Genomic DNA, 25,400 nt, shown 5'->3' on the forward strand with positions numbered 1-25,400 from the left:
AATTAGGTGATTAATTTGACGGAGAGAAAATGAATTGGTCACTATTTGATGGGCGATTAATCAGACAATTTTATCAGATGTAGCTAGCTAGCTAGTTAAGCTTAAGTTGACTTCCTTATAGTTGAAAACAGTGGCTCTGGTTAACATTTTAAAATGAGAACCCTGTAAAAAGTGTTTTAAATATGCACTTGATGGCTACAAGTGAGCCAGCAGTATGATGCTAACAGATTTAGGCTAAAGTGGCATGCAAACTAGTCAGTCTGGCATGCTAGCTTTGGCCTCTTACATTATTGAGCAGATAAACGCACTGTTTAATCCATTACTTACACTTTTTTCTCGCTTGTTTTCAGAGAGCATGAATAAAAAGACACAAGCCTGCGAGTATACAACCAGAACAATTCTCTTTTGACACTATACATGACTCACTATGTTGACACTGTGATTTAAGAAAGAAGACAACAGCAAAACATGCACACAGACACACAGAGGAGCAGTGCAGGCGGATGTAGAATGATTTAAATATATGATACTGTAATATTCATCTGGGATTAAGACTATTTTGTTGGAAGAGTGAGTCAATGAAGCTAAAAAAGGATCTCTGAATGGTAAATAAATGTATGCTTTCTTGTTGGCAATGGGATATTTAGACACTTGGAGGACACACACAGCTGCTATCAAATGAAAAAGGCTATAAAATTAAACAAATAACGTCTCATTTATCTTTTTAATCTTTCTCGCATTGCTGAAAATGTAAGAAACAAAGACAGACAGAGAGTGCAAATAAAGCAAAGAAACATGTGGACTGCTCTTCCCTTGAGCCCCCTCTTCGGCTTCTAATTGAAGTATTGACGGATTTAAATGAGGCTGAAATGCACTCAAGAGTTCCAGTGTCTCATAACACACACACACACACACACAAACATACACAAATGTGCACACGTTGCGTGCAAGCAGAATGAACAGAATGCACCATGAATGGATATAAAAAATAAAAGAATCTAAAAAAGTAAAATATATCTACATTACAATCATACTGTATGCTTGAAAAGAAATGTGTTTGAACACAAACACTGAGAAATGGACATGATGGAGCTGGTGACTACAAGCACACTAATGGTCGCCGTTTTTCAAACCACTCATGCAAGTAAGTACACTTTTAGAGAAAGCATCTTGTGCGTACGAGTACAGTTTGGGGTTTAAAGGGCATGAAATGTGATCTGTTGATGAGTGACTAGCATGCGGCTGAGCCAGCATGTAATGACTGAGCAGCCAATGGCAGCAGAGGAAGGACAGCACACGGTGCTATCGTAGGCCCAGAGAACTTAGAGCTGGCTCCTGTACTGTGAACTGTTCGAGCTGCGCGGACGGCACGTCAATGCTAACTGAATCTGAACGACTTGGAGGTTTTAAATGACTCTGCAAGAGAAATTTAATTCAGGAGTAAATGGACAGAGTGTAAAAAGAGAACTGTGTTCACATGTATTTAATCCATAGTCAGTGCGACTAATGATGACATATTCCGGTGATGTCATGGGGGAACTGTTAGCATGATGTTAGCAGCAGTATCAATGGTTCTGGAGATAAGCAGATATTGGTAGGCAGATTTTTGTGTTTATTGTAGCTAGGGGTGGTGCGATATACCGTGAATATTTTAAAAATAAATATTGATATCATGTTAGTTATACACATAAAATAATATTGTATAAATATTACAGCACCTCTTAAACATTTTATTTATATACAGTTATGGTAACAGACTCTCTCTCTCTCTCCATCTCCCTTCATTTGCCAAAAAAAGAGACAAAAAGTTACACGTCCGGTTCCGTTGTCTCAAAGTCAATGGGTTAATTGAATGGGATTCTAGATAGATAGTTAGATGCGTGAAATAAGGAGTGTGGTTAACACAAGCTTATGAGATGTTAATGTTTTGTTCTATTATATAAAATGCGTCAGTAAAGACCACTCTCATGAATTTTGAAGTTTTTAGGTACCTTAAAAAAGGAGGTAGCTAACAAGTGGCTAAATGAGGCTACAAAAGCCCGTCTTTACAGCCTCGTTGTGTATACTCGCCCTCACGTGACTGTGTTGTAGTTTGTTTATAGCCCAACGTTAGCTTTTTACTTCTGCTGATTTCATTCACGCTTAAAAAGGATCTTGCTTTTGGATTTTTCTTGAGGGAACCAGTGGGATGCTTCCGGTTTCGCCTACAAAAATACGTCATTCCTGCAGCACTATATTTTGCAATCAAAAGCCCAAGGCTCCAGGAAAAGTGTATTCACTTATAGATGACTGCTAAAGGGAATTCTGCATATTTGAGAAATAGTAAACATGATATTCAAATGTTTTAACAGCAGGAGTTCTTCAAATAACCATAATTATATGCAGCAAAGGCTCAATAAAATAAACATGTAAATACTTCTGCATAAAGCGCCAAATCCAATGAGACAGCGGTGGTTCTGAATAAGACCATCTTAAGAGGGAGGAAACGATATAAATAATAAAAGCAGTAAATAATGTAAACATTACGGTTCATGTTAATGAAACTACTAGTTATGAGAAGTAAGCTTACATTATTTAGCACTAAAGCTGTCAAAATTCCCTTTGATAGAGCCGCGTACAGCATGAAACTGAAGCCTAGAGCAACAACAGAGTGCATTCGGCGGGTCAAACATCTCTCTGTCTCTCTCTCTCGCTCTCTCTCATCTACTTTGGTAGTTGATACAACCGACTTTAAAGAGCAATGAAACCGAAACTATGCATTCAATCTGAGTATACTTCTCACACTGCCCTTATCCCCCACATCATTACAAGATGCACACCCATAAACTGGTTGAAAACTGATCTATATCATCTCACTCTAACCTGTTTGAGGTGAGTCTTCTCTTTGGCTCTGACGGACTCATTGGAATAGTGGAGTTCAGTAAATACAGTCAAAGCATAGCATGAACAAATGCACACTGTGCAACACAAGACCTTGTTTGCTTTAGTTGAAATAAATAAACAATGTCTTAAAAAAATCGTGGTTTGGTGTTTGGCGTTAGATATGCTACAGAGAGTTGAATCTTCTGTAGCTGCAGCTACGGTGTTTGCTCCCTACTTGGTGAAAAATGGAAGAAAAAAAGGTTAGTACAGCCATAGGTCAACTTGCTGCATAACTGGGTGCTACAGTCAGCAAACTGACCTATGAAAACACAGAGAGCATGTTCTTCTCTGAGCCTGAACCCTGACAGCTTCACACAGTGGCAGCTCCCAACCTTGTACACTGCGAGGCTTAATTACAGTGACACATGAAAACCCACTGCAATGCCAGCTGATATTAATGATAACAAGTGCTGATTTATCCAGAAGGAGATTATTTTGTTGGCTTCCCGTTTCATAGAGAGGTCAGAAGTCAGAGTTAGTTACAACTTCCATTACATCACTTAAAACAAGTTAGATGTGTCAGGTTCTTGTTCTCTTTTTCACATTTGTGTTCTGTATCTCAGACTTGGTGAGGAGAGAGAAAGCGGAGAGAGAGAGAGAGAGAGAGAGAGAGAGAGAGAGAGAGAGAGAGAGAGAGAGAGAGAGAGAGAGAGGGAGACAGAGAGAGGGCTGCATGTCAGCAGGGCTCCTCGTGATCCGGTTTGATAACAGTAGCACAGGGAAAATAAGCCCCACTCGCATCTAAGCGCCATGAAAATGAGGAGCCACTCCTAGCACTATAGGGGAGCTACATGCTAATGCCTCACTGGAGGCAGGAGACCTGCAGTCGGGGACATTAACATCACGCCCACTGACACAAAAACACTAACATGCTTAGATATACTAGCTGTTTGCATTTAGATGGGTTTGTGCAGAAAATTCTGCTAAATAAAGGTTTGTTTTTTGTCATTTTGGATGGATAATGACAAGAATCTGTAACTCTCAGACTCAGTTCGTTTATCTTATGCACAGCTTGTCTATTGAATCTGCTGATGTCCTTCCTTCCATGTTTTTTTGGTTTTTTTTAAAGTTAATGTCTAGCCGATCAACTTTACGAGGAGTATAGCTATCTGTAAAATCTCGCAGCTGGAAATCCTTTTTAACGGCTGCTTGTTGCTGCACCAGCCCAGACATTAAAATACACAATGATTACTGCCCATCAGCTAATATTGATTGTGCATCAGACACAGGCTCTTACTTTTGACGGTGAGGTACATGGACTTGCTGACATCAGCTCCCACGTCGTTGCTGACCTTACACAGGTAGAAGCCGCTGTCGTCCTCCAGCACGTGTTTGATTAGAAGCGAACCGTTGCTCAGCAGCTGCACACGAGAGCCGCTGTTCAGCTGGATGGGCTGAAACTGGGGAACGCCCGCGCCTGAGACGAGATGGAAGATAAAAGACAAAGAAAGAGAGAGTAAAAAACATCACTGTAAATAATGAGAAAATAAACATTTCGATACAACATCAGACTCTTTCTGTAGCTCATACAGTACATGAAATGTACACACATGCCTACATATTGATCTATAATTTTCAGTAGAGAAACAGATGCGTAATGCTAAAACGGGATACAGTGCTGAACAGTAAGCTGATCTCCAGTGTGTGTGTTTGTGTGCGTGCATTCATTTGACCACTCGTCTCTGTTTACAGATTTGATGACAAAGCCTGTCAGATTTAGGGAGGATTGTAAACATGTTTCTTAACACCAGGCCTAAATCCTTAAACCGCCAAACAGCTGCCGAGCACAGTGAAGCAGGCCGAGCTGCCGGTGTGATGCAATCAGAACAGACATAATGCTCATGTTTAACAAGACAGCAGATTGGTGCAGAGGAACAACAGGCAGGAGGAGAGCAGAGCGGAGAGGCCTTGCACTGCTGCTGGCCTTCAGCACCGAGGCGAGCCGGTGATATTCAAAGATGTTAGCTGCAGCTAGACATGGATGTTTTTCCAGACTATTTATTCCCGTGCGTCAAATCTCTGGGTTTATTCTTTGCATGTATGTTTGTTGAATTACTAGTCTGGCCTTGGTCGAGGACAGACTCATCCTACAGGCATGGATTTGTCTGATTAGAGAACAAGTACCGTAAATCTCTGCATGCCGCTTTTCTCAATTCTCAAAAGTCCAATACGACTGACACTTGATATCCATCTCTGAGGCGCCGTTGAAATAATTGGACTTGGCATCTCTGACATATTCTAGTCTGCGTGTAATTAATATCTATCTTTTTTTAATAGAAAATGATATAATCACTCTTGTTCTATTGTTAAACAATACAGTATTTCATTCTGCAATGTCCGCAGGAAATGTCACCGACGATGAATCCTAAAGCTTCACATCTTCGGAGCGGTCTGCTCTTATAGTGATGAAAGCACTGTGTTCCACCTTGCTCATGTAGTATTAAACACATGTGTGAACTGAGCCAGACGTTGCATTAGCTCGTGTTAAAGTAAGCGTGTAGAGATTAGGCTATTTAGTGAGCTGTGGGTTTTTGCTTTTTAATTAAAATGCAGTCAAGTGGCCGTGGCTAGCAAAGGGTCAAGTGGTGACTTTGTTCCTGCTCCCCTGGCTCCGACAGGGAGAGGAGGGAGAGGAGGGAGAGGGAGGGAGATGTGTTCTTCCTTGAATTATGGATTTTGCATATTCAAATGGTGCTAGTCGTTATGCTAATAGCGGTTGACCTTTACTTACTGTTCCATATCTCCCAGAGACACTCATCTGGCTCGCACCTACTTCTGTTGCAGTAAAAGCATGCCAGACAGCCATTCTCTGGACAAACTGCCCTCTGGCTTACAACAAATTAGACGACAGATTCCCAAGCCGCCTAACCTGGATGTGTTTTTGTTTTGGAGGTGATTTTCATTGCTTCTTTGCTCTGAATGACATCCTGCACAACAACATATCATAGAGCACCAGGAAAGATGGGTGTAAAAATATGTGCGAAGGCCTGAAAAGAAACAACAAAACTGATCTGAGGCTGGGCCGACTGAACTATGGGGCACTTCCTGCTGGATGCTTGTTTTTAACGCTACGATTGAGTAGTCACACAAACACTGCTCAGCCTAATCCCTCTGTACTGATCAGAAATGGACGGTCAGACAGTACTAATCAGGCATGAGGCCTGCTTGTCTCACATCCACACACACACACACACACACACACACACACACACACACACACACACACACACACCACTCCTCATTGGTTGTTGTCGTCCTTCTGTTGGTGAAGCTTTCATCCCTGGTTATATGGATGATGGAGCAAACACCTGGGGCTCCTCTTCATCTGCCCTGCTCAAGTGGCCGAACTCACCTGCTGCCTCCCTGCCCGTCTGTCTGCTAACGGTCTATCTGTATATCTGTCTGCTGATTTTTTTTCCCTGTCTCTCTCTATCTGATGATTCTCTATTGGTGCAGGTGGAAACCCTGCAAGCCCCTCAGCCCGCAGTGTACAGAGCAGATGGCTGTGTGTGTGCTTTTATCTCAGTGTATTCGCACACATGTGCTCCGGCTTCGGATGAAGCAAATGGAGGCCACTCACCTGCAAAAGCACTACTACTGCACTCGCCTTCACACACAGTTGATTTAAGAAACACAACCTGAGACCAAGCTAGCTGCAAACACACACAGCTGTACTGTAGTTGGCATAATTATCATTTAATAAGATAACTCTTGATGCAAACTCAGATTCTTTACTGGTCAATCATCATTCATTTTGTATTGTAGTATAACAAAAACAATCCTTTTCACATGATTATGCATTTCCCTCTTGCATGTACAGTTAGCCTGCATGGAATGATTAAATAATGGAAAATTATTCATTAGAAACTAAAGGCTGCAACCTTCAATCACTGCAGTTCAATACAGACCAGAATCACCATTGAGGCTCAACGATCCTAATGCTGTGAGCTTGAATCCATATTACTTTGCGTTTCAATACTCTGTTCATTGTTGCAGTGAGTTGTTGAGAGGTGGTCACTTAGCAATAAAAAGTGGAACTAACCAATATTGCGTGCACATCAAGAAGGATTCCCATGTTTACCACTTGTAAGTGTTCACGTCGTTGAACTAAAGACAGTTATGTGATTGCAGTTTGTCTTGTGAGGGTTAAACATTGTCTGAATTATAACACTATATGCATTACATCTGGAGTTAATTACCTTGAGTGATGGACCTCTGTGTTTGATTGTTTTACAGGCACTTTGTATTATTACTAAATCAGATAGGATGGAGTTATTGCTGAGCATCCTGGTAACTCGGGAGACTTAAGTCTGCTTACCTTCTCTGTGAGTTTGAATTCAAAAGTGTGATTTGTTTTTAATTCATTCCCTCGTAGCCGGCAGGTTCACCTGCAGTGGGTAATGCATGCTGCGTTTAATGTACCTTTGGAGTGTTCCCATACGATGGTGGGTGGAGGGTAGCCTTCAGCTGAGCAGTTAAGAGTCACAGTTTTCCCATAGATCCCATCTTGATCCTCAGGCTGAACCACAAACTGAGGAGGAACTGTACATACACAAAGATCAACAGTTGACATTGATACATGATATTTTGCTGGTGTCTTTATTACACTTGTAGCCTGTGTGTGCAGTTTCACACAAGTCAAACACTGCACCAGTCGATTTTACCTCCAGCCAGACAGCAGGAACTAATAAGTGAAGTTTGGTACTGCAGGGATGGCTTAAAATGAAAACCTGCACACATACTGCACATTATAGCACTCCACCAGGGTGCCATTAGATATATAATCTGTTCCTTTGTGCTTCCTCACCTCTAACAATGAGCTGACTCTGGTGCTCCACTGCAGCAGCCTCGTTGCGGGCGACGCAGGTGTAGTTGCCGTTGTGGTCGGGCGTGAGGTTGGAGATTCTCAATGAGCTGGTGAAGTCGATGTTGTCCACAGTCACACCCAGGCTGATGGGGATTGGCCGTCCATCTTTCTGCCAGGTGATGTCCAGCGGGCGGTCGCCTGACATGACCACGCAGGGGATGAAGACACGTTGGCCGATGGTGAAACGCTGGAACTCAAAGGGCTGAATGTAGGGAGGCACTGACAGGCCGAGGAGGAACGGGAGAAAGAGACACCAAGATTAAATGTGATTTCAGCCGTGAGTTTCAAAGACCGCCTTAATTTCCTGTGTTTTGTCCTTTTCTCTTGCTTTCAAGAGGTTACTGAAGGAACACAAAAGACCTGAATAGCAAAACATTCTGCAATAAGTTCCCGTCATTCTCAGTCGGGAACATTATGTTCTTTCAGAAAAAGAAGAGCACGCAGAAGCAGAACAACAGAAAAAAAACTTTTATGTGACTCATTCAGGCTGCTTGGAGAAAGAAATCTGAGTGACCCTGAACTTTTCCTCTTTGTCTATTGATCATCTATTGATCTACTACCTACATACTTACCTATCTTCTAGACTGGCGACTACATCAATCTAAGATTGTATCCACCACACAAAACCCTGATTGCCGGCCTAGTGCGTACAAGAAAACAAGTATTCACAGAGCAGCCAGAGTCAATCTGGCTGCATAATATAACGACACGGTTACACAATAACATTTATTTAAATTGCCTGCGCTCTATTCTCTGGGAAATCTCCAGCCATCACACAAGTCATCTGTGTTTGAGTGTCCAGTGAGTTGAAATAACACTGAAATAAGCAGCACTTTAGCACCTTATTTAATTCACAACAAAGGGGAGATAATGGACTCCAGGGATCCCCAAAGACACTTCTGCATTTTAAGCATGAGCAGCGTAAATTAACAAATGCACTTGCTCACTATAGCACCACTGGGAAGTGTTGCTTTATATCATCGCTCTCTCTTTAGGTCTCACTCTCTCTCCCCCTCTGTTTCCCTCGCTCCATTAGAAAGTGTAATATAGTGACAACAACCTAGCATACTGTACAGAGGGAAGGACATGGAGCATAATGGGAAGCCCTTTTGAGTATTACCTTTTACAGCTGTAAGATCTCAGTGGAGATCAGTCACTCAGCACTGTAATGTCAGTGACACTGATATTACATTCTGACATTATATTCCTATTTAAAATATCTATCAAATTCATTGTTATCAGAGCACAAAATATGGGACTTTGGCATAAATTCAGTTATGAGTTTTAACACAAAGTCAAAGATGTGACAGTCTAAAGGAACAGTTCAACATTTTGGGAATACGTGATTGCATACTGACAGCAGAGACTCCAGGAGGTCACTATGCCTGGGGAAGAAAAAGTCCCTCACATAACCCCCATAAAACCACATCTTTTACACTAAACTGATTTAATTATTGAGTAAACAAATGAAAAGAAGAAAAATATTAAATAGTGAGAGGTGCTGGTAGGCATAGTTTTATAACCTGTTTCACCTTCTTTCCAGTCTCTGTGCTAAGCTAAGCTAAGCTAACAGCTAATAGCAACTATAGCTGTAGCCCTATACGTAACAGGAAGATATGAGAGTGATGTTGACTTCCTAATCTATCTCTCAGCAAGAAAGCAAATGAGCATCTTTCACAAAATATTCCTTTAAGAAAAACAAGCAGATGAGATGGCTAAAACAAAAGGAGTTGACAAAACATTGGATTGACTTGTTTGATTCATCAGGTTTATCAAATCAGCTCTATGTATTTAACAACACTTGATTCTAAACTGCTATATATCTGTCTGTCTCAAGCTGTAAAGACTAAAATTGTATCTTTGCACTGAATAAAGGAAATAGCTGTTGAGTAACTATGTTATATGCAGCATATTAACTCAACCACCACAGCTCTATGGGACTAACCTCTCACACAAACATGGACACTCTGGGAGTCCATCTTGTTGGGTTGGACCATGACCTTGCAGGTATACTCGCCAGCGTCCACCTGCTGCACGTTGGTCAGCTTCAGTGTGCCGTTGTTCTCAAATGCTCGCTGTCGGTGATTGAACGGTAGCAGTGCCGAGTTTTTGTACCACTTTATGGAGTAGTAAGGGTAGCCAATCACACGGCAGTGAACGAACGCATCCCGTCCAGCAATCGCTGTGATGTTTTTCATTGGACGAATGTTGGCGCGGCCTACAGAGGGACAGAGAATGAGAAACGATCCTCTATAAAGACATTCAGTGGATAGTGACATCAAATCACTAGAGCTTTATTTTTGGTGTTTTTGTAAATAAAAATATACTTCTAACTCATTACTGTTCAAACATATGCAGTAGTTAAACAAAGAAAGGTTAACTGCTAAACAGAGAACATAAAACAGAGAACATTTCTCTCCGCAGCTTCACACATGGTACCTGCCACTGAACTATTTAGAAATGCAAAAGAAACTGCTGTTTCAAGCTTTTCTCGTTTGTTTTACCACATGATGTTAGGCTTAACTCAAAGCAGAAGGCTGTGAAATGACAAGCAGATTAAAGTGTGCTAACCATCTGAAGGAAAACAGAGCGTTTAGATAACACTGTACTCCTGATACTTATTAGTCTGCTCTTGCTGCAGTAATACATTCTGTGTCTCATAAAATGGAAACAGAATAATCGCTTTAACATCTGTTCGCGGAGAGTTGAATTGGCTGCTTGAGTAAACACACACAGACACTGACACACATGAACACTCACTCACGCACGCACACAAGCAAACCAGAGATAAATGTATTCATGCAAACAAAAGAAATATATTTTTCTTCCGGCTATTTACAAACCAGCCCATTTTGGAACCCAATATCCAGATACGCTTATGTGCAGCAAACCAGGATAATTCATTTGACCTAAAATACAGGCATGTAGGAGAAGCACAGTAATAATTTGGAGAGAAAAAGACGAGGCTACAATATTAAAATGTATACAAGGAGCAGAGAAAAAGAAAAGAATGCATAAAAAATGGAGGCAAAATCAATCAGAAATGTAAATGTGATTAAAGACTTAATACTAGAACTAATAAATACTGAGCAAAAATAAATTTAACTTTAACTAAACAAATCATCATGAGAGAACCCTACAAAAGCAAGGAAACCAAAATATCCTGATCAATAACCAGCGCCCATGTACTGCAAACGCCAGAAAGCCAGCTGGACAGAGAGAGAGACACAGACAGACACACAGAGAGACAGACAAGGTATGTGTATTGTTGTTCTTGGAGGAGCTGATTTGACAAGCACCTCTTACGTTTATTCGAGCCTGGTGGTACACGACCCCGGCCGAGTTGCTGCACGTGCACCGGTACACCCCGCCGTCCTGCACCTGGGTGTGTGTGACGTTCAGCTGGCTGACCACGTGGCCCTCGTGGGTCTCGTAGTGGCCCAGGTGGTGGTGGGTGTCTTTGATGACGGGGTCGTCGTCCAGCGACCAGGTGCATCTGGGAGGCGGCGTGCCCTTGACATTGCAGACCAGGAAGACGGGCTCGTTCGGGTTCACCACCTTCTCGCTGAAGGAGGACAGGATCTTCGGAGTACCATCTGCCACGAGGGACAAGGTGGAACCGGGGTGGGGGAGAGGAATACAACGGTGAATAAGAGACATGTTAAACTGTGACCATCGTCAGCATTGCAATGTTTTAGTGAAGCATTGATCTACAGTAAGTTTTAAAGTTACACTTCTATCATACTTATCCTGCACAACACCTGACTGACCATCAACCAACCAGGGACTTGTCTCCAACTGCCGACTGTATCTTAATATATAGTATGGTAGAAAGTGAAATGTTTACATACAAGATCAGTTAACGCCTGTTAGGTTAATCTGACTTTGGCAGTTAGGTATGTTCGAACAGACTGACTAATTGTTGCTTTATCAGTCATAGAAAAAAGGCGAGCACAGAAAGATAAACTGGACCTAAAACAATTCGCAGTGTCATCTCTACAAGGTGATTGCGGAGGACTTATGAAGTATTATTATTATTAAACGATGAAATCATTTCTATTTCACAATACTTGTTTTATTTTGACCTAGTAACAACTTGTCAGTACAGCCCACTGTTTTAGCTAGAAGAGCTGCTCTCTGTTCTCGTTTCTTTCTTTCAGATTGTTGGAGGAGCTTCATTTGCATCACATTTGCATGTATTGATTGACGCTTTTGTCCAAAACGAGTTCTCTCTGCAAATAAAAAGTGGGTGCAATGACGTTGCCATATTGACTGCATGCTCACCTGGTAAGGTTACGATTGGACGATCGTGTTCCTGAAGCAGTTTCTTGTTTTTTAATAATCTTGGTATTCCTCTCAGAGAGCTGCTCCTATACGTTACTGCATTCTGTTGTACTGTATAATGGATGTACAGTACAGTGTATACTTTTTGAGGCCATGAGAACTAAAATCACAAAGCTTCTAAAAACCACTTCATGTTGGGTTATTTCCTCATCAGTTATTTATTCATCAACAGTCACTGGACAACAGTTTGAGAGAAGATGTGTTATTTGCTTTTCCATAGTAACCTTTTTTTATGAAATAATAATAAGATATCATTGGAAAAGGAAAGGTCTGGCCTTTTTATCACTATTCTTTCATTATGAACAGTGATCCGGGAGCTTCCAGTTGGCTTTTGAATCGTCTGTGTCTGCCTACTGCTGCTCTGATAATCTAGATCTGTTCCACATGATTATAGATTATCAATATCTTCTTTTAACAGCTCCCCGGCCACAGCAGACAGTTGCCTGAGCAACGCTGCCCAGGTGAGCTATTGGATTCAAGAGTGTGTGTTCATGTATTTTTCTACGTGTTTGTGGAGTGTGGGATGACCATTGTAATGCCAGCCTATAGCAGAGAGTCACAGCAGGACGCCATTAACACCTAAACGCTGTATTGATCTCAAAGGCCTGACTCTGTCTTTGATAAAGCGCTGAATATACATAATCATGCTGCTACAGTTTGCCGTTTGCTCAGCGTTTGTGTGAATGCCACAAATCACATGCACACATTTTACCTTCAAGGATGACTTGCACAAAGTCCTGTGCCGACATCTTGCCCTTCCTGGCGAAGCACTGATAGGCTCCGCCGTCGCTCTTCGACATCCCCTCCATGATGAGGTTCTCCCGGTTCAGCCCGCTGAAACGGACATTGTTGCCAGGGTAGATGATCTCTCCATTGCGGTACCAGGACATCTCATACTCGTCTGAGCCGCTCACGCTACAGGACAGAGACACCTTGCTACCCACGCTGCCTTTCACCTTCCGAGGGCTGACCACTGACTTCAAGGGCTCTAAGCACACAGAGATAAGAGACACGTTGTCATTTTAAAAGGAGCATTCAACGATTTGTTTTGTTTTAGTGACAATAAGGTTAACGGAAAGACCGTAGGGCAGATAGTGGAGAAAGTTCAGTTTAGATTTGATCAGCATTGCTACATAAGATTTCAGAGTAGAAGGTTGAACCACCATCTCCAGATTAGATCTGAAAACAATAAATCGACTAATTAAGCAGTCAACTCACAGAAATGTTGAAGAAAAAAATCCACTGGTTCCATCGCCTCAAAAATGTATGTTAAAAATTACATTTCTTTGTCATCTATAAAGGGAAACTTCACATCTTTGGGTTCTGGACTGTTGGTCGGACAAAACAAGCAATTTAAAGATGTCACCTTGGACTCTGGGGGACATTTTAAACTAATTTTGAAAAACTCTCCAAATTGCTCGTTCTGTCCGCCCAACAATTTTTTTTAATTACAAGAGAGCAAAGCTGCAAATCTCACATTTTAGAAGCAACAAATGCGCAAATGTTTGTCATTTTTGATTGATAAAAACGTTATCATCAAAACTATTGTCAGTTAATCTTGTTGATCAACTAATGAATCAATCAACTAACTGTTGTTTAGACAGATACAGTTATAAAGAGGATCCCTTCCTTTTAATAAAAGACTTACGTTTGACATACAGGCGCCCCATCACCTCAGCGTTGCCATAAATGTTCCACACTTCACAAACGTACGTCCCAGAGTCACTGGGCTGCGTGCTCTCTATCAGCAACCCGGTGATGGTCTGGCGGAAGCGGCTGTCAGGCTCCAAAGGGCTGTTGTCCTTCAGCCAGCGGTATTTGGGCGTTGGGTAGCCCGAGGCCTTACAGGGCAGCTCCACCCGATGATTAATCATCACCTCCCGCTGGTCAAAGCCATCCAAGATGCCTGGCTCAGCATTGGTGGGGTCTGGAAGGAGCAGAGAATTTAGTGTTAATTAGTGGTGAGCGTTGCCAGGCGCTTGACAGTGTAATCCAATATTGATTCCTGGGGGTCACGATTCAGTTCTATATACAGAATATTTGGTTATGTGAGGGAGAGGAGAGAGCAACAGTGTGTTCCTAAAATTGTCCCCCACAGTCAAATCAGAGATGGCACCATGGATTACTCCTTTTTTATCCATTTATTTATCTACATGCTAAATGCAAAACATGTAAAATGGCTGTCATTTATCAAACTACGCTACAATATCATCAGCACAGTACAGCCTACATTGCAATGGTTGTTTGTTGCTGACTGGCCCAAAGAAGGGCTGCATAACTCACAGTTGACCTCAGAGTGGATCGGTCTGCAATGACAGGTTTGGACAGACTGTAAACTTGATCCCAGCCCTAAACGTACCCATTCACTGGTCTTGCTTTACAAGCCTGCACATCAATCAAAATTTCTGAGGAGGACCCATAATTCATAGGGGAAAATAATTCTTGCTGCCTGCAATTTTGAAATGCCAAATCCGCCTTAAAAGTGTAATGTAAGGAAGATCTATGGCATTATCTACAGGAAGTATCCAGTATAGTTTCTGCATGTTTATTTGACCTATGGTTTGATTGAATCCAGTACTGACCTGACACAATGAGACGCGCGCTGTTGCTCTGACGAGTCTCGCCGGTGTAGCGGTGGCGCGTGGTGCAGCGATAGTTATTCAGCCCATCCTCAGGCAGGACGTCCAGAATATACAAGGCTCCCGTGGATGTGATGAGATATCTTTGTCCTGGAAAAGATTAAAAGGAGCGAATCGAAACAACATGAAAGGCAGCATTTGTGTGGTTGTTATGTAGGATCAAAACAACTTCAGTATGAAGAATTTATTCACCCCGCCACAACAGAAGGATTTCTTTCTCCATAGGGTGTTTGTTGAGTGCACGGCAAATCTGTAGAAGCTTGAACCTCACAGCACACAAAGCCTTTAGAAGTCATTCTTTATTTCTACATGAGACGAGAGAGTTTACTGAAGCAAAATAAAAAGGAATTTATCTTGTGTAAGTAAACTACCAGAGATTTGCTGTGGAATGAGACTTAAACTTCTACAGATAAACGCACCAATATTTGGACTAATACTGTGAAGTACTGGATGATGGAACGCACCAAATATCCATAAATAAAAATGTAAAAAAAGCAGAAACTGTCTTCAAGTGCATATCAAATCTTTGTCCCCAAACAGCTTTTATTGTCTTGTCTTTGACTTCTGCCGTTGCAATAACCTCGCTGGCGCCAACGTCTGGTATCGAGAGCCAATCCCTCTTTGGCTGTCACAGCCAGTTCAGTATGTAGGGTAATATTATGTTAATTCTGCAGATCAAACCAGGCTGAGTGGGGTTGTCAACATCCATAAGGAAGGAAACCCTCCACTCCGCCATCATACGAATGCCCACATTCCCATGGGAGCAGATTGATGTCAAAACTGATCGAAAAAGCAATTTACAGGAGATTGTCTTCAGTGCACAGCGGTGGGCATTCTAAGACAGAGGCAGCTTAGGGAGCCTTTAAGGGCCGAGGAGAGACAGCCCTGCAACCGCTACAGCTAATGTTGACGGGGTCCACCAGAAAAACACTGCACAGTGACGTCACAGGGTGAAAGGAAATGAGTGTGTGATACATTAAAGCCTACATTTACTTTGCATCTCTACCTTCTGATTGTATGGAAACACAAAATGTGAAGTTAAACAACATACAGAGCTAAAATATTTACTCATTTGTTATCGTTTCACACTACAAATGTTTTGCTGGCTTCAAATGACCTGCTCACTCACTAAGCTAATAACAGATGAAAAAACAAGGAGACATGTATGTGACAATGTAGTTTGTAAGGTGACATGTTTCATCAGGGAATATTTCCAGGTGGAGCTTTCTATTTCATCTTGTGCTCATTGACAGTAAGCAGAGCACAATATGATGTGCACATTAATATGAAAACGTATGACGTTAACAGGGAAACTTATACAAACACAAATTAAGGCTTTGTGTTTACTGCGATGGATTATCAAGGTCGCTCAATTCCTGTCTGTGGAAGTTGTTTTTATAATTACGGTCTAACAATATACCTGTACATCTAACTACAGAGACCTGCATGTAAGAAGATGATACATTGCACCAACACTGGTAAAGTCTTGGGTGACTCTGATTAAGGTCACATGCTTGACTGCTTAGATTAGCAGGAATTCTCTCTGCGTATTTGATTTTGATTGCACCCGTGTCTGAAGGCAGTCACATCAGCGATTTATCCAAAAGTAGAACGAGCTGGGGCGGTGTGGGAGCAGCTAAAGTAGATTAGCGGCGGGTAATTCATTTACGTTCAACAAGGCGAGCTCTGGGTTTTCTTGTGATTTTTTCTCTAAAACAGACATGCAACATATAAGATGTGTTGTTTAGATTCATGATACGAAAGAGGGTAAGCCTGTCGGACAGCAGCAAAAATTAGCAACGGTTTTGAATTCATCTGCTTATTCATCTTAAACTGGTGCTGTTTGAATATTCATTGTTGTGCTTTTAGTCAAAATGGCCTCTCAAATAGACAATTCAAGATGCTATGAAAAATGCATGGACAAGCAGGTGCAGATGTTTCTCTTTTCAGTGCGGGTTAAAAAAATAGATGCCACCTCCCTTAGGTCACATAACATCATCCCCTATAGATCAGAGCGAAAACAACTGCTGTAATTGCACTGTTTCTCCTACATTTCACATTGCTGTGTTGAGTTACCAGACAGAATAACTGCACAGTCCAAACCAATTAGCTGAACAAATATTAATGACAAAGAACCTAAATGTAATTTTCCTCAAACATTAGATGTTAACATCAAACCGCTACATGTTTTAATATTCCACTTGAGACTAATATGTATGAAAGAAGCAAAGCATACTTAATATGCTTACATTTAATATGCATTTTTGATGTTTATACATGCAAAGGAAAATCAACCTTGTGGGGTTAAGCAAACAGGGGGAATACAGAGAGAGGCGGGTGGAGAAGAAAAAAATTGCACAGCTATTGTAAGCGTTGACCTAGATAGAACCGACAACAGATTCCACGGATTTGATGTCCTGAAGGGGTTTCACTGGTTTACATACAGGGCTGTTAGATGGGCAACCAGCAAGTGGAATCTATAAAGAGACGGAGGGAGGGTGTGACTGTGTAGTGTGTACATGTGTGTGTGTGTGCGTGTGTGTGTGCTGATGCCGGCAGCCATGCATGCATGCCAGTGTGCGAGACGATTGGTGGGAGGAAATCTTCTCAGAGGTTGAGGGGGCCAGATGCAGAAAAAAAAAACATTGCTGTTTATGATCATCGCCTTTGCTCTTTTTTTTCCACCGGTTCTGTGCACGGCAGAGGGAGAGATCATTTTTTTAATTTATTTTCGTTTTTGTTTTTATGGCCTTGTATTTCAGTATTATTTAATTAATGCTTCACACTTTTTTTTGTAACTGGTCACAGGTAGCTGTGATCAATACCACAACAGCAAGAAAACAACGAGAAGTATCTCACAAATAAATAACACTACATCGGAAAAAAGTTGAAAACCCTGAAAGATATATATTACCAAGCAGCAGCAAAAACAAAATTCAGACATCTCCAAAGCTGTCCACTCCACACACACACACACACGCACACGCACACACACACACACACACACACACACACACACACACACACACACACACACACACACACACACACACACACAGCCTCTTTCCCTTTTTTCCCTCCTCCCTTCTGGCTTCTCCATTTTGATTCTGTACTGGTCCTCTGAAATCTCACTGTGGAATCCATCTTGAGTGAGACAAAATGGTATTTCACTCCAGCCGCTGTGAGCTGCTGCAATTTTCTCTTCAAGCACCTCTATGCTCCTGCAATGCCTTTTAAGACGTCAGAGCTCAGTTATTTTGTTATGACAGAATGAAGTGCAGGCAGAGGGGACGCTACAGTGGGGAGGGGATTCAAAATGAGAGCTATTGTATTGAATTGTGTTTTATTGTATTTCTTCTCCGCGACCCGCTCCCTTTAATTCCACTGCGTTGTCTTTAACTTGCTCACTGCTTCAGCATTTAGGAGTCATTCCCGTCCACAATGCCAGCGTGTTGAGTAAGAAACTATGCACAATGTCCTTTAAACACTAAAAAGCCTAAAGTGTAGTGCAGTGAAGTGTATAAACTGCTATGGATTAATTAAGTCAGTAATTGAGGCCTCAGTTCCCAGATGCATTAAAACATCCCCTGGACAGAGATTTCTGTGTTATTGTCAGAAAGTGGAGCCTTTCCCTCCATTCATTCACAGGCACTGCTACTGTAAAGTGAAAAAGTGCTCCACTCCACCACACACACTTTATCTAATCATCCCCACTTTGCCAGAGACAGAATCTAATACGAGCAGCGGGCTCTCACTCTCAGCAGGCTAAATAAGCCTCGACGTACAGATGAGCTAGTGTCACAGCATCCTCACTGCCGACAGGCGCTCAGGAGTCGCTGTGATTTAAATGAGAGCCGGGCTGGTCAGATCTTAGCTGACAATCTGCACTTGAGTGAATTAGTTATGAACTGCCAATGGGTTTATTCTGATCACTCATGCAAAATGCAGTCAAATATAGTTGCAGGAGGTTCATATTTGTGGCATATTACCACTAATAAATCAGTTTTTTTAGAAGCTGGAGTCACCTGAAAAGTCTACAGCCACGCTAGCGGCGCTATGCGGCTGTTAGGCTGCACAGCCTTGCAATGCTAACATGCTGATGTTTAGCAGATATAATGTTTATCATGTTTAACATCTTAGTTTAGCGTGTTAGCATGCTAACGTTTGCTATTTAGCACTAAAGACGCAGCACCGCTGAGGCTGATGGGATGTCGTTTGTTTTGCAGGTATACGGTCATAAACAGATGATGGCAAGAGAAAAGTCAGGCGATCACAGGAGATATTCAAATGGCAACATGAATATCTGAACAAAATGTTATGCTGCATCCAGTATTTGTTGAGAGATTTAACTCAAAACTACAAATGTGAACTTATGTGTCATAGGACATATGAATCTTCGAAAAGTCATAGGATCACAAAAGACATCAGGAGTCATCTTGGAATCATAAATGATGTTACAAAAGCTTGAGACATTTCAAATGTGTATATCTATTATACTTCATACACAGATCATATTCTGTCAATGCTTATTTTCTGTTCATGTCAGGCAACACTGATATTACACTGAATATATGAGTTTGAATGCACTAGGTTGGAAATGTTTAGTACACAGAGTAATCTCTTCTATAAAGGGTGAGTTGGTGAGTCAAGAGTTCTTGTTGTTTAAAGAGGAAGGTGGGACTGGCTCTGAGTACACTGTGAGTCAGACAGTGAGGAGGGACCCAGTTCTAGTCGGGTCAGCAGGGAGAGAGAGATGATAAATGGGCTTCTGAATGTTCCAGGTCTGTGTGGTAACTTCTCTGGCCCACTTCAACTCTCCTGAGTCACTTCAGACATTAAATTAAAATTAAAAACAGATAGCTATCTATCATGGGCTTACTGCACACTGCATCTGTTGAGGAAAAAGCACCGCCTATCCATTTTTGTACAGCTCACAACTTAAAACTGCTATTACTGCCATCGGCGTGCTGTTAACCTGAATACAGAGCATTCATTCCGCAGTGGTGCGCCCTCGCAGAACAATACTACCATTTACGTTGTTTAATCTTTGCAGAGATGGAGATACAACGCTACTAAACCATCAGGGAGGGAACACCGCATTTGACACCTGCGGTGGCAATGTCAGAGGAGTGTTCTGTAGTCTGTGTTCTCAGACTAATTTCGGCCTGCTCAGAGTCGGGGGGGTAAGTTGCATCGCGAAACAGGGGCGCGGGGGGGGCCAGACGTCTGATCGTAGCTTTAATCTGAGCTGATTGAGGTCAGATCGCAGGACTGACCTCTCCACCGCAGAGCTCCTCAGGGCTGCGAGGCTGCATGCAGATAAACTGAAATGATGACTATTCTGCAGACCAAACCATGAAATACCTATTGTTACTCCGTCTGGCTATTTACATTATCAAATATAATCAACAGCCATATTTAATGACTCTCATGCACTGTTGAAGAAAACACATCACACTGAACTTAAAGCCAGTGTACTGTAGGTGTCATACTGAGCTACTGCACATAGCAGACCATCAGGTGAATGCAGACACTTTGGCTTTCTCTTGGATCCATTTAATTAACATGATGACTCTGGAATCAATAAAAGACATGCTAACGGTCAAACTGCAACACTAACACTCTTTAAATCAGCGGACACAACCCGCTCTGATGCCACACTACAGTAATGGAAGAGCAACATGATACTTAACACGAGGAAAAAGAAGCAGCTTTTGAAACAAAATGTCCCACCCTTCCAACACCACGGGATCTAAAATTGTTTCTACACTAAACTCTGGTTTTGTGGAGATCAAACAAGACAAAACTTAATAATTTGTGAGCTTTGCAGGCAGATTTGGTCACTTTCGAAAGAGCAAGGCTAACTGTTTTCACAAGTCTTTGCGCTACGCTAACCGTTTGTAGCCTCACATTAGGCGGACAAACATGAGAGTGGTATCGATATTTTTCATCTAACTCGACGGCAGAAAGCCAATAAACATATTTCCGTAAACAGACTCAGTACTGTATTGTGACCACTGATTTTTACATGTACAGTATGGGTCTTACTTGGATAAGTTTCCAAACCTGTGATTGCACTGTCTGCTCGCCATCGGTTATGTAAAGATGGGCCATAATTCCTGGTCACAAGTGGAAGCACTGGATAACTTGTAAAGGTGCAATCTGAGCAGCTAAAATGGAAAATTAGGTGATTTTGTAGGAAAGGGATCAACAAAGTCTCTTTTGCACGGCTGATGTGTTGGAGACACTCTGGACCTTAAAGCAAATGTGTTCTGTTGCACTTTTGTTTGTGTGTCACAGCCAAACAATATGGATTTTCAACACTGCGGTTAAGTAGGCAGTTTGTCATGTCTAAACTTTCAAGATGATTCTAATAGCTTGGTGGGAAAAACAATGAAAATGGATTTTGCATGAAAATCTAAGTGGTGGGAAAATAATCATGAAAAACAGAGTGTGTGGTGTATTTGTCTTGAGGCAGGAAATCTGAAGAAAAAAAAAAATCAATCCTAGATAATATAGCTTAGGAGTTGGCAGTTAAAATATAAAGTTACTTTTACAGTGCCATCATCTGCAATGACTCACACATCACTTAAAATAGTTTTGAGACACTACAGAACAAACATAATATGAGTATCTTGCAAATATAAGTTTAAACTAATGCTATTAAATACAGGTAAAATGAGAAAAGCCTTCAGCACCTGTAAAAGTCACCTATAAAAATCGCTTTCTCTCAATGCACCTGCTGTGTGAATAGATTTTAGGAATACAAGTAAATGACAGAGCTGCCATTGAAGCCTCAGTGAAGAAGGCATCCTTGGTTCAGTGAAAGTTTTGGCATCAGAGGCTCTCTGTCTCTTATTCAGCCTCAAAAACCCTCTGTGTTCCTGTTTGGCTCATTCTACTTCCTCTCCTGCTTCTTCTCTCTCCTCTGCGTGGTCTCTCTCTTTCTCCCCCTCTCTGCCTCTCCCTCTGTGTCCTGAATGCTAAAACAGTGGCTGGCTGTGTCAGAACACCGCAATGAAATCCTGCAGTCTCTAACGCCCACATCGAGTAAACACCTCACTTTGCCTAGACGTTGATCTCAAAGCTATATCTCACATTAGGTTAAACATTAGTGTATAAAATAAAATCTGATTAAATACTGAAATTACTGAAGGTCTTTTAATAGATTTATCAATAGATCATTTGGAGGGGGAAAAATGAATCTTACAGCAATAAATAAATAGTTCGACAACCTTTCAGAGGAATTACATATTTGAAAAAGATGAAAGGGAAAGACGAATAATGCACATACAAGAAAACAAGAAAGTTGACTTTCAAAGTACATTTCAAAGAAATAGACATAACAGAAAACAGGACGACAAAGATGAGTGAAGTAAACATGAACATTACCTACTATGCACAGGTATGAATATATGTATACAATGTATCTAGATATCTATAGAAAGAAAACTACAGCACAATAAATGTAAAGATATTGTGAGACTTTGGATTTTAAGGATATGAAATTGCTGCCATTGAAGGCTGTTTGGATAAATAAGAGAGAATAAGAAACTGTGTTTCCCTGAAAACATCCATTTGTTTGAAAAAAGAGTCACTGGAGCGTCATGTATAACGTGTATTGTCAATGCTTTGTATTCCTGGGGTCACAGCTAAAACCAAACACCATTTAAGGCCACAATTCACTCAAACTTCATTTGTTAAAATAACACACAAATGCCATGCGGTTATGTATTTAATTATATTTCATGTATTTTTAAATGAGAAACAGTTCTGAAAGAGGCAGAGTGAAATGCAGTGACTGTCAGTGTTATACCACCGATCTTTTAAATTAAAAATAGGTTTTCATTCATCATAAATAATTTGTGCGTTGCAATCCATGCAAGAAATGTCCAACTGCCATGAGATGAGCAATTCATATTTAATGAACAACTAAACAAGTGAAAGATGTCCTCTTAATAAATCATGTGACCCCCGGTCGTATTTACTTGCTGCTGGTTCTGGTCAGATTGCTGCTGAATATTGAGGTACACAGATTTAGTGGACACAAAGGCATGACATCATGGGCAGTAAAGAGAGATTCATTAGGATAACTAAAATGAGAAAAAAAACATTTAAATTCAATTTTCGTCATTTCTGTTTAGGGGTGTAAGAAAAAAAAACATTATCCGTTTTTAATTAACAGTTTACATGCAAAGATTCGTGGCAGACAGTGGTTTGTTTTGTGTTGTGTTTAAAGCCCCATAGATAGCAATGTTGTAATCTATCTTCAACCACACTCTGTTTACATTTCTTTTATTTACTTCATTTGTTTACCTAAAGAATCCTGTAAGCTCTTTTATTTTTTACTGACATATGTTAACTCCCTTGCTCAGATTGCACAAAAAGTAGTGCTATGATGTTGGATGTTAGAGTGACTGTGAATGTATGTATATATATTTTTTGTTGTTTATTGTAAATTTGTGTTTGTACATTGAGAGCGGAGTGGAAACCGGAGTCAAATTCCATGTATGCGTAAGCCAATAAAGCTGATTCTGATTCTGATTCTGATAATATCAAATACAGAACGCACTGTTCTGATTGCATAAAAGAGTAACCTTTTTTTTCACTCAGATTTTATGCATTTGTCGTTGTCGTGTGTTTAATATAAATATCAGAACTATTCTTCTCCGAGTGCTAATAAACATTCCATTTAAATATAGTTAAATTAGCAAATATTTGATATTGTTATTTCTTCATGCATTACTGACCTCTGAACTTTGTGAAAAGAGTGTAAACAGACGAATGACTCATAGATGATGCATGTTGCCAAAAACATCACAAAGCTTAACATGCAGTCCAAAGCTGTCAAACAACAGTATGCTACAGCGCCGAAGGAGGAGCAGCACCGAACCCCTGTGAGGAGACGGTTTCACGTCGTGAGAGGAGAGCCCCTCATACAAGAGCCTATGGAGCGAGGATTATTCTTACATTAATGTATAGTAGCTTGCTGAGCCTGGCTGCGGGCAAGCACTCACGCACGCACACATCTCAAAAAAACTGCTGAAAAGGAGAGTCGGGTCTCCAAGGTTTAAGAGTCTGGGGGTTGTTGATGTCTTTGATGAGGTCAGCAATCCAGTAATCTCTGCCGAAGCTCAGAGCCATTAAACAGCATGTTGCTAAGCAGGTATGTGCATTGAAGAATGACAGCAGCATCAAAACAACAACCCGAAGTTTAAGATGCTTTTTCAGTCAGGCAGCAGGAGAGACACGATATTATGTGTTTTAGTTTGCCATAAAATAACCAGCATATTATTTATTTATTTGGGCCACCATATCCTCCCCTTGCACCGTCAGAAAGTTACAAATGTTCCTCATTCTGACCATCAGACGGTACCATGTCAAACCGCACTCCATTAGGAAAGTAGCCTCGACAATATTTCTCCCCCGTGTAATGAATTCAGTGCAAGATGCTGAAGATGTCATTGGTCACTCACTGCTACAGTATAACATGTTGAAAATCTGGCTATTTAGGTTTGGATACTATTTAGATGCTCATGCTATTGATGGAAAACAAAATGGAGCTGGATGGCTGGAAATGGAGCACTTCATTTTGCTTGTTTAGCATGCAGTAGCCTACATTGTGGAAGGTTGTGTTGGTTTATAGGCAGAGTGAACAAGACCTGTTGTCTAATTCATATTAGGGCTCAGAAGAGATCCACAACTGTTGCTCCAAAAGTTTATCTCAGAGAAAAGCCTCAAGCAGGAAGACGATATCAGCTCATACTGCACCAACTTTCACCCTCCTGCCTCGATGCTTTGTCTTGCTACACATATTTCCACAGCCAAATGGCCAGCTACCGAATCGATTCATTTACTCAGCATTACTACATTACGGTCTACTGTAATTAAAAAGAAAAACATCTCACTAACCAACAGCAGGAGAAACTGTTGTCATCTGTTGCGCTCTGCGTTTGACTCTACGTCTGGAAAATTATACTCAGATGGATAGTAAAATGAGTAATTAAATCTAGCTTTCTATTTCAACCATACTGAGGAGAGCGTGTTGGCTTTGGGCAGCTTGGTTGTGTGTGTGTGCGTGTGTGTGTGTGTGTGTGTGTGTGTGTGTGCAACACGTGTAGCAGCCTGCCATCATAACCTAATTATTGCAGCAGCTTAACAACAGCAATTAGCACATTTCCATCAGACGACACTAATTTGTGAATTCCATTCCAGCACCATTCAGGTCTGAGAGAGAGAGAGAGAGAGAGAGAGAGAGAGAGAGAGAGAGAGAGAGAGAGAGAGAGAGAGAGAGAGAGAGAGAGAGAGAGAGAGAGAGACTTAATTCACTGTTGAGCTACTGGCAATGCTAAATCCATATCTATAGAGCTGTGAAAATTGCTTATGGTAATTGCAGTTATTGTAAAACTAGGCTGAAGCTTTAATGAAATTTCAAATTTTAATCATTTGTTTTTTGTATAGTCCACATTTACTGACTTCTCCCCCGAGGGACCCCGTGTTTCCTCATCTGCGTTCCCCATAAAATGCCCTTTCCCGACAGATAAATGGAATTGTTCCATTAAACAATGATTTCCTCTCACTCTGGGGAGAAGGAGAATCTCATTTGGCAATATTCATTCATACCCCTA

General features: G+C 41.2%; 1 protein-coding gene across 5 annotated transcripts in view; it reads right to left on the minus strand.

The window, feature by feature from the left end:
* The window catches only part of dscamb (Down syndrome cell adhesion molecule b), an 88,680-nt gene that overhangs the window by 24,027 nt on the left and 39,253 nt on the right, over positions 1-25,400 (minus strand). For all 5 annotated transcript variants that reach the window (XM_076100356.1, XM_076100360.1, XM_076100358.1 and 2 more), the window contains exons 2-9: positions 14,716-14,862; positions 13,782-14,060; positions 12,846-13,121; positions 11,089-11,385; positions 9,735-10,007; positions 7,730-8,008; positions 7,345-7,464; positions 4,160-4,339 (exon numbers count right to left, since the gene is read on the minus strand). In XM_076100356.1, coding sequence (XP_075956471.1) covers positions 4,160-4,339; positions 7,345-7,464; positions 7,730-8,008; positions 9,735-10,007; positions 11,089-11,385; positions 12,846-13,121; positions 13,782-14,060; positions 14,716-14,862 — 1,851 coding nt within the window. The remainder of the gene's footprint in view (positions 1-4,159; positions 4,340-7,344; positions 7,465-7,729; positions 8,009-9,734; positions 10,008-11,088; positions 11,386-12,845; positions 13,122-13,781; positions 14,061-14,715; positions 14,863-25,400) is intronic.

The sequence above is a fragment of the Anarhichas minor genome, unplaced genomic scaffold (assembly GCF_050575085.1).
Source record: "Anarhichas minor isolate MPS153535 unplaced genomic scaffold, ASM5057508v1 ptg000026l, whole genome shotgun sequence".
NCBI classification, from domain to species: domain Eukaryota; kingdom Metazoa; phylum Chordata; class Actinopteri; order Perciformes; family Anarhichadidae; genus Anarhichas; species Anarhichas minor.